The sequence below is a fragment of the Callorhinus ursinus genome, unplaced genomic scaffold (assembly GCF_003265705.2).
Source record: "Callorhinus ursinus isolate GAN/ISIS: 27379988/994484 unplaced genomic scaffold, GSC_fseal_2.0 scaffold24, whole genome shotgun sequence".
Classification (NCBI taxonomy): domain Eukaryota; kingdom Metazoa; phylum Chordata; class Mammalia; order Carnivora; family Otariidae; genus Callorhinus; species Callorhinus ursinus.
This window is the reverse complement of record NW_027397086.1, coordinates 24202309-24213105: the sequence shown is the minus strand read 5'-3', so window position 1 is coordinate 24213105 and position 10797 is coordinate 24202309. Positions and strand designations below refer to the sequence as shown.

The 10797-nt window shown below is 36.2% G+C and overlaps 1 protein-coding gene across 1 annotated transcript; it reads right to left on the bottom strand.

Annotated features, from left to right (window-relative positions):
- Positions 1-650: 650 nt before the first annotated feature.
- On the bottom strand, positions 651-1685 carry LOC112836359 (olfactory receptor 13C3). The gene has a single exon (XM_025888003.1). It carries the CDS (start codon positions 1653-1655, stop codon positions 651-653), a length of 1005 nt encoding a protein of 334 aa, XP_025743788.1. The 5' UTR covers positions 1656-1685.
- Between the last annotated feature and the right edge of the window lie 9112 nt (positions 1686-10797).

Sequence of the window (10797 nt, the reverse complement as noted above, 5' to 3'; positions counted from 1 at the left end):
GGGGGAAAGCCAAAGACAGTATGATTTATATTAACAGAGTGACTTTTAGGAGGAGATTTTAGCTCTCAAAATTATTAGCTTATGGTAAAAGAGGTGCTCAGTAGTAACTTTTAGTCCTCAATGTGGAGTCTTAGCTTCAATTCTGAAATTCTAGGACACTGTGGAGTAGCACTATGCTAGATGCTTTCTCCAATTTATTGAAACTTTAAATGACACTGAAACCAGATTTTATGTAATTCCTTATTACAAGTAAGGTAATTATTGCTTACAAAGAATAGTCTATCCAATGTCATTGAGGTAGTTTGTGAAATGGCAGATTTTGTACTCTTGCCTATTTCCAAAGCTATGTGTGATTGTTTTCTATTATGTTTCCACACAGGACACCAGAAACACTCATTTCAGATATCACCAAGGATGAGATTCTAATGGATTCACCATGCTTGTAAGCTCTAGACCAGGACATTTTAGAAACTGAGTTGAAAGTGAACTACAGTTCTCAGAAATTCTAGCTGAGTAGGACTAGGGAAGGGGAAGAATAAAAATATCTCTCCTTAACCATAGTTTCTCCAAATAAGGTTTTTATTAATTGACCTATGAGTCCATCTTCATGCCTATTACACAAAGACCCGCATTTTCTGTATAGGAAATACTTACTGAATAGGTTTTCGGTTCAGAAGATATTTTACAGCAGCTTTTACATCCTTATTCCTCAAGCTATAGATTATAGGATTTAGCATGGGGGTCACTACCCCATAAAACAGGGAAATGAGTTTGTCTGAAGTTTGAAACTTGTCTTCCCCATGCAATTCTTGAGACTTGGGCTTGGCATACATGAAGAAGATGGTACCATAAAATATGATCACCACAGTCAGATGCGCAGAGCAGGTGGAAAAGGCTTTGCGTCTCCCTGTGGCTGAGTTCATTCTCAAGATGGTGTAGAGGATGAACACATAGGAGAAAAAAATGACCAGCAGTGGAAGAACCAGGAATGCCATATTTGATATCACCATGGTGATAATATTGAGGGATATGTCAGCACAAGCTAGCTTAAGGACAGCTAATATCTCACATGTGAAATGATGGATAATATTATTCCCACAGAAAGGCAATCGCATGGCAAGAGATGTTTGCACAATTGAGTTGATTCCACCAGAGAGCCATGACACAGAAGCCATCAGTACATACACCACCTTGCTCATGATGACAGGGTATCTCAGAGGGCTACAGATGGCTACATAGCGATCAAAAGCCATCATGCCAAGGAGCAAACACTCTGTTGAGCCCATTGCAAAGCCAAAGAACATCTGTACTGCACATCCAGAGAAGGAAATGTTCCTTTTCTTTGAAATTAAGCTCACCAAAGTTGAGGGAACAGAGGAGGATGTATAGCAGATGTCCAGGAAAGAGAGGTTGCCCAGGAAGAAGTACATGGGGGTGTGAAGACGGGAATCAAAGGTGCTTGCTATGATCAGAACACCGTTGCCAGTTAGAATCAGTAGATACATTATTAGAATTAGGACAAAGTAAATGATCTCAAGTTTTGGGTAACCAGAGAGTCCCAGAAGAAGAAATTCTGATGCAAACGTCCGATTAATTTTATCCATGTCATCTGCTTTCAGGATGACAAGTGAAGATCTGATATAAAATATATTCATTGCCAAGAAACAAATGTTACAAATTACCTGAACAATTCATTTTTTTAGATGGTGTTATAAGGAGTGTTTGCTTGAAGCTCTGACATCCAGTCATCTTCAACAATGTGTGTAACTAGGAATCAGTGAAATTGGAAATGACAGAAGTGCTGATGCCCACTGCTAATATGTGAAGCTCTACCTATGATCAGACAAACATACAGAAGTAACCTATCCTGCTGTTGACATGTTCCTGTGTTAAGGTTTCTAAACTCCTGACTAATTACCAACTATGAGCCTGACTTCCTCTGCCCCAGAAAGCAAGCAGTGGAGATGGCCAAGTCTACTCAACAAGGACTAGAAATGGGATTCAGCAATGACACCATGGTCACCATTTCACGGGAACTTGGTATATATCTCTTTCTATGCCTGACACTATATACCTTATGTTAGTCAGTTAATTGTGCATTTTATAGACGTTTAATAATAATATATCGAAGAGCATAAAATAAAATTTAATGTCTGTTTAAATATAGTTAGTTGTTGATCTCATACTCCAGCCCCCTCTTAGTATCTTATGTGATTGTTCCTAGGACAAGATCACTGCATGAATGTTACAATCTTTGGAGAACGTTACATAGTCTCTAATTTATTTTATTCTGTAGCTTCACAGTGTATCTTGACTTGTTAAAGTCAATCTAAGAAAATAGTAATAAGGTTTAAATATTTTAAATAATTACATATGTGAATGTATATGCATCACTTTATGCTTTACAAAATATAATCATTCTTTATATTAGCCCCATTTTTTCCAAACATAAAAGATGGAGCTTGTTCAAAGTTAACCAGACAGGAAATAATAAAGTGGAGCTCAAGGCTCAAATCAAGTCTAGTTCATAGGGGTGCCTGGTTAGTTCAGTAGGTAGAGCATGTGACTTTTTATCTTGGGGTCGTGAGTTCAGGCCCCATGTTGGACATAGAGATTCTTTAAAAAAAAAAATCTAGCTCATAGCTTTACTGGTTTTCATATACATATGAATCAATTGGGTATCTTGAAAAATTTTAGATTCTGCTTTAGAGTTCAGGGCAGATCCTGAGATTCTCCATTTCTCATAAGTGGACAGGTGGTACTTACGCTAAGGTCTTGAAAGCACTTGAGTAGCAAGGGTTTAATCTACACTGAATTGACAGAGTATCCAGATTTTTCTGATCTAAACTGATTTTCTCTTCCTTATTATGGAATGGAATGCCAATCTGGAAAATAAGAACATACTTTTGTGTTTTACAGAAAGCTCCAAATTCATATCATGTTGTTATAGAATCTTAAGAAAAAATATTAAAAGACACATTTTTTTTAAAAAAAAGCAGTTTAAACTCATGCCAGACTACTACAATAATTTTAGAATATTACTGATAGCCTACCTTAAACTTCTTCATATTCCAAGCACAGTAAGGATAAACTAAAGAATAATGTAAAGTGTCTGCCATTACAAAGCTCACAATTCAGTTAGGGATATAGGAAAAATACACATGAAAACATATCATAAATATAATTACATTATGTAGTTTGAGTGAAAATTATCAATTTTCCCATAAGGAAGAAGCTTATGAGAAATAAATCATGCAAAAGAGAACTTGGGAAGTGTTTCAGACTTGGGTCAGATCTGGAAGCATAGGAAGAATTAGAAAGTTTTGTAAGAAAAGAGGAGAAGTGGGGTAGCCCAAAAGTGAGAAGTTGAGCCAAAGTCAGGAGTAAACAGAGCACATCCTTTTTGGACAAGGGAGTTTCTGTGGAGGGGCGGTGGTGAGCACATCTGAAAAGGAAAGCATAGTAGTACACAGAGAGTCTCTAAGCTTGCGCAGAGAATTTGGCATTTCTTTTGGTAAGGAAGTGGTCCATCATTACAAAGCACAGAGCATGGGTTGAGGGCTTAGATCCTGTGGTATTAGTACTCTCCAAAAATTGCCATCATACTATGATTTTATGAGAGTTTTTAATCAGAAATGTAACACAAGGAATTAAGGTATGTATATTAATGGGGTTGTCACTAATTAGTGACTAGGTGTGAAAATTGATCTTTCCAAAATCACCACCAGATTTAACATTGGGCAAAATCACAAATTTAGGCTTCCTGTGAGCTAACAGTTTTGAGAATTTCAGCAGAGCCACACTTCCCCCATTCTACCACTTTGTTTATCATGGGACAGTAGTTGGGAAAATTACTGTAGAACAGGTATTACTTAGAGCCAGAAAGCCAACTTGACGAAAGGATTCTCAGTAAAGGAAAATTTTAGTTAAGAATACACAATAGAAATATTTCAACTCTGAAGAGAAAGACAACAACGGAATATAAAAATCTCAATTTTAGGGTGTCTGGATGGCTCAATTGGTTAAGTGTCTGCCTTCAGCTCAGATAATGATCTCCAGGCCCTAGGATCAAGCCCCACAATCCCTCTCCCTCTGCCTGCCACTTCCCCTTCTTGTGCGTGCGCTCTCTGTCAAATAAATAAATAAATAAATAAAATCTTTAAAAATTTAAAAAATAAATAAAAATCTCAATTTTAGAGTTGAAAAAATAGCCACAAAGAGATTGTTAATTTTTATTTTTTTCAGCTTAAGTCCAGAACTTCCTTTAAAGGGGAGGGAAGGAAGGTGGGAGGGAGGGAGGAAGATAGATCTTCATTATATTTACATAGCCAACTCTTATTTCAGGACCCTATGTGCCTTGAAATTGGTTCAGTTGGAATAAAGATAAAATAAAGTGTCTGTCATTACAAAGCTCACAATTCAGTTAGGGATATAGGAAAAATACACATGAAAACATATCATAAATATAATTACACTGAATTGACAGAGTATCCAGATTTTTCTGATCTAAACTGATTTTCTCTTCCTTATTATGGAATGGAATGCCAATCTGGAAAATAAGAACATACTTTTGTGTTTTACAGAAAGCTCCAAATTCATATCATGTTGTTATAGACTCTTAAGAAAAAATATTAAAAGACACATTTTTTTTAAAAAAAAAGCAGTTTAAACTCATGCCAGACTACTACAATAGTTTTAGAATATTACTGAATATTCTGAGAAAAGATCCAAAGCCCATTATCTTTACATTACTAATATGTCTAACCGGTATCATTAAAATTGTATAGAAATTATCAACAGAAGGGAATGCTCAGCAAGAACTATAGAAATATTGGGGTCACAAAAACAAATTGACTGCATTCATTCAACAGTGCCCAGAGGGAAGGAGCAATTATTCTACAATTATTCTACACTACTTCTTATAATAAATCAATATTCTCCCCAGTTGAGAAATTGGTCAGAGGATGCATTGGATAAGGGACATGAGCACTCTAATAAACCTAGTCACTAATGCAAAAAGAACACAGCAAGACACTGACTACTTAGGCTACATGGGGATGTTCCAGGTAGGACCCAAAGGTCCAGGCCTTTCCCACCTAGGCAGGAACCCCTCACTAATTCAAACCCTTCTTGAGCCAGACTTGTCTTGCTACTTCTGCTCCCAGCTCTCTTCAAACTGGTTATCTTGTTATATTGTCAGATAACAAGAGACACAGGAGAAGTAGCTTGTCTGTCTGGCTCATCCCTCTAACAGGTAAGCCTAACACAGTGGTTGCACATAATAGATGGGGGGTTTGACTGAATAAATAAAGGCTGACTTTCTAAACTCTTAAGCAATTAGCCTATGTAGTATTTGTGGCTTAATGATCAGGAAAACCAATATGTCATATTTAATTTGCAGCAGGTTTTAATTTTTTTTAAAGTATCTTTCAGGCAGTACTAACAAGCTGCCATCTTATACAGATAATTAGCAGTTTATGCACTGTAAGTATAGAGGATCACCTAATACTCATTGGAATATATATATATGACATGGGTTTAGCATGGGGGAAACGTGCCTCAGACTAAAATAAAAGTCTTTGGTTTGAGGTTCTATGCTCCTAATTTATAGCCTCAGTCTTCTCATTTGTTAAATAGTGATAAAAATATCTGCTCTACTTTCCTTGCAAGGATATTGTCAGGAAATGAGATAGCATAAGGAAATTGTTTTAAGTATTAAGAGACATTATACAAATAATAATGAAATACTATCAATAATAATGATTCAGAGCTGTATTTTGATAATAATAAACTGGTATCTGTATTATACCAGATTATTAACATTACAAATTCATATTAATAATAGCTTTAACTATAGATTGAAAAGGTACAGTGTCATGGTATTCAAGACTCACCTGTATAATGATAAAATTATTTCTACATCCTAGAGGACCCAGTTACTTTCTTCTTAGCATTCATGACAGCATTCTGAAATAAGGTCAAGTTCAACAAACAATGCCAGATTCCACAGATGTGGAAGAGTAAATATTTGTTATGCAACAGTTGTTGTAATTGTTCCCCAATTCCCAAAGCAATTTAAAGTTGGAATGAGAGATCTATGGAATGGAGAAACTTCTTGGTGTGCTAGGGACAGAGTCCCACAGACCCAATTAAGAGTGGTGCTAGGAATAAATTATGATTGAACCACAGCCCAAAAATGAAATGACATTCTCCTACTCGTGTAACTTTTGGAAATAGGGGCAAATACTCACAAAACTAACCTTATGAAATATGAATTTTTTAGTTCAAAATATGCTTACCAATGTAGAGTTAATTCAATGTAATAAATTAGTAGTTCAAATGATAATTACCAAAATGAAATACTAGAGTTGAAAAGTCATCTAGATATTATAAATGAAATAAAACAGATATTTTCTGTGAGTTAAGAGTATTGTCATTTAACTTGATTGCTTACTTTATATGCATTCTTTTGGATAAGTTAATTTCATGCAGGATGCCATTGCTAAACTTTTTTGGAATTAAAAGAAATACACATAAAAATACAAATAAATAAATCCACAGGACAAAGGTGAATTCATATTTTTTATAAAAGTAAAAAAAAAAGTCTAGAATGGATAGATTGGGGCATGAATTTTGATAGGCAGATAACATATTAATGAAGTAAAATGTTTTAGGAAAATCTATTGACCTATATTGTAGATATTAACATTGAGTTTCAGTAGTTATCCTTCAGAAATGAAGGAGAAATTAAGACTTTCCTAGACAAACAAAAGCTGAGGAAGTTCATCACCACTAGACCCACCTTACTAGAAAGGCTGAAAGGAGTTCTTCAAGTCAAAATGAAAGAACACTAATTAATAATGTGAAAACATATAAAAATATACAATACACTAGTAAAGATAAATACATAGATTCATAAGTCTAATTCTGCAACAGGATGGTGTGTTCAGCACTTAACTATAGTATAGAGGTTAAAGGAAAAGAGTATTACAAATAACTACAGCTACTATAATTTTTTACAAATGCAAAATATAAATAGAGATAAATTGTCACATTAAAAACATAAAAGGGAGGGAGTAAAATAGTACAGTTTTTGTATGCAATTGAAGTTAAATTGCTATCAGTGTAAAAGAGACTGTTAAATGTATAAGACATTTAATGTAAGCTGCATGATAACCACAAAGCAAAAGCCTATAGTAGATTCAAAAAAGATAAAGAGAAGGAAGTCAGAGCATAACACCAGAGAAAATCAGCAATCCACAAAGGGAGGCATCAAAAGAGAAAAAAAAAATGGAACAATGGAACTATAAAATAGCCTTTAAGCAATTAATAAGATGGCATTAGTATATCTTCACATATTAAAAAGTACCCAAAACATAAATGGATTGAATTCTCCAATCAAAAGGCATAGAGTGGCTGGATGAATTTAAAAAAAAAAAAGACCCAACTATGCTCTGTCTACAAGAGATTAATATCAGCTTTAATGACACACATAGGCTTAAAGTGAAGGGATGAAAAAAGATATTCCATGCAAGTGTAAACCAAAAGAGAGTGGGGGTAGCTATACTTATATCAGACATTACAGACTTTAAGGCAAAACCTGTCATGGGAGACAAAGAAGGTCATTATACAATGATAAAAAGGTCAATTCATGAGGAGAGGGGTAAGATGGCAGAGGAGTATGAGACCCTAATTTTGTCTGTTCTCTGGAATTCAGCTAGAGAGCTATCAAATCATTCTGAACACCTGTGAACTCAACCAGAGATCTAAGAAAAGAATTGCTGCAATTCTACAAATAGAAAGGTAACCACTTTTTGCAAGGTAGGAGGTGTGGAGGAGTGAATCCGAGGAGATATATCAGAAGATAAATGGCGCGGGGTGGGGGGGTAGGTGGGTAGGGGGTAGGGAGCCTCATAAGCTGGGTACCATAAAGTGATATAAGCTGCGGAGCACAAAATCAGAACTTGTAGAAGTTTGCTCTGGTAGGAGACATCCATGCCTGAAAGGCACGCAGAACCCTAGCTAGGACAGTGTGGTCTTAGGATCCCAAGGGTCACAAAAAGAATGGGGGTACCTGAGTATGGCAGATTTCCCAAGCATGGGAGCAGGGAAGCCAGCTGCAAACAGTGAGCCCAGGCATGGCCTTTCTGCTCAGTGTTGCCATAAACCACGAGCTGCTGCATGGTCTGGCGACCAGTCTCAGAGCAGGGGCCCAGCAGAAGGCAGAACCACGGCAAGACCCCCCTCCCTTTGCTGGGAAGAGTAGCGTGGCTGCACACCACAGTAGTCTGTAAAGTTTGGAGACTCAAAATGGGGTCCGTGTGCCTGAGATAAAAATGATCAGTCATAGGCTGGCTGAACACAGAGTGTGGCCGGAAACTAGGGGGACTAGAGTGATTGACTGCTGTTCTGTGAGGGCTCACTGAAGAGTGAGGGGTACGAACTTTCAGCTCTGGGGCTGGAGATCAGGGTGCTGCCATTTTCATCCCCAAATAGGTGCTGAAAGCCTTCAGGGAACAAAAGCCACATAGAGCAATCTGGAGCTGCTTACACTAAGCCAGGCCCCATGGCAAGGGGGGTGCAATACAGTCCAAGCAAAGATACTTGAGAATCAGCACAACAGGCCCCTTCCCCAGAAGTCCAGGAGGAACATCTGGCTAATATCAAAGTTACCTATCACACAGAACTGCAAAACTCCAGCACTAGGGGGAAAGAGTATATAGAATTCATGTTTTTTTCTCATGATTCTTTAGTCTCTCAGTTTTAATTTTTTTCCCTTTCAGCTAATTTCTTATTTTATCAATTACTTTTTAAGTCTTTTTTAATTTTCATTTTTACAGTTACCATTTATATATATATATATATATATATTTAATTTTGGCTTCCTTTCACTGTATTCAATTTTATTTTTGTGTGTATATGTGTTTTTTTCCCTTCTTTACAATTTCGTGATCTAGTTTCTTCTAACAAACAGACCAAAATACATCAGGATCTAGTTTATTGTTCTGTTCACCTTCTTTTTTTATTCTCTTTTTTCTTTTTTTTCTTTTTGGTTTCTGACTTCTTCTAATTTGTTTAGTCTATATTTTCTATGGTGTTGTTGTTGCTATTTTTGTATTTTGTTCATTTTTCCATCTATTCTTCTCTGGACATAATAAGACAGAAGAACTCACCACAAAAAAGAGAACAAGAGGTGGTACTCACTGCCAAGAGATTTAGTCAATATGGATATAAGTAAGACATCAGAACTAGAATTCAAAACAATGATTTGGGCAGAAGACATGAACAGACATTTCTCCAAAGAAGACATCCAAATGGCCAACAGACACATGAAAAAGTGCTCAACATCACTTGGCATCAGGAAAATACAAATCAAAACCACAATGAGATACCACCTCATACCAGTCAGAATGGCTAAAATTAACAGGCCATGAAACAACAAATGTTGCTGAGGATGTGGAGAAAAGGGAACCCTCTTACACTGGTGGTGGGAATGCAAGCTGGTGCAGCCACTCTGGAAAACAGTATGGAGGTTCCTCAAGAAGTTAAAAATAGAGCTACCCTATGACCCAGCAATTGCACTAGTAGGTATTTACCCAAAAGATCCAAGTATAGTGATCCAAAGGGGCACCTGTACCCCAATGTTTATAGCAGCAATGTCCATAATAGCCAAACTATGGAAAGAGCCCAGATGTCCATCCACAGATGAATGGATAAAGAAGATGTGGTATATATATCCAATGGAATTTTACTCAGCCATCAAAAAATGAAATCTTACCATTTGCAATGATGTGGTGGAACTAGAGGGTATTATGCTAAGTGAAATAAGTCAATCAGAAAGACAATTATCAATGATTTTGCTCATATGTTGAATCTAAGAAACAAAACAGAGGATCATAGGGGAAGGGAAGGCAAAATAAAATAAGATGAAATCAGAGAGGGAGACAAACCATAAGAGACTCTTAACTATAGGAAACAAAGGGTTGCTGGAGGGGAGAAGGGTGGGGGGGATAGGGTAACTGGGTGATGGGCATTAAGGAGGGTACATGATATAATGAGCACTGGGTGTTATATACAACTGATGAATCACTGAACTCTACCTCTAAATCTAATAATACACTATATGTTAATTAATTGAATTTAAATAAAATAAAAAAATTTTTAAAAGGTCAACTTATCAAGCAAATATAACAATTGTAAATATACATGCATCTAACATTAGAGCACCTAAATATATTATTTAAATACTAACAGATCTAAAGCGAAAAATATACAATAACACAATAATAAGGGACTTCAATACCCCACTTTCAGCAATGGAGAGATCATCCAGATAGGAAATCAATAAGGATACATTTGACTTGAGCCATACTTTCAACTAAATGGACCTAACAAACATATATAGAACATTCCATCTAAGAGCAACAGAATTCACATTCTTCTCAAGTGCACACAGAATATTCTCCAGGATGGATCATATGAGAGCTCACAAAACAAGTTTTAGCATAGTTAAGAGGACTGAAGTCATACCAAGTGTCTTTTCTGAGCACAATGGTATGAAACTAGAAATCAACAAAAGGAAAGCTAGACAATCTACACATGTGGAAACTGAACAACACACTCATGAACAACAAAGGGGTCAAAGATAAATTTTAAAAAATACATCTTTAGACAAATGAAAATGGAAAACACCACACACCAAAATCTATGGGATGCTAAAAAACAGTTATTAGAAGGAAGGTTATAGTGATAAATGTATCTATTAAGAAAAAAGAAAGCGGAGCCTGGGTGGCTCAG

Coding starts and splice junctions, on each gene's coding strand:
- LOC112836359 (XM_025888003.1), bottom strand. CDS start 1,655: ATGAATATATTTTATATCAGATCTTCACTTGTCATCCTGAAAGCAGAT.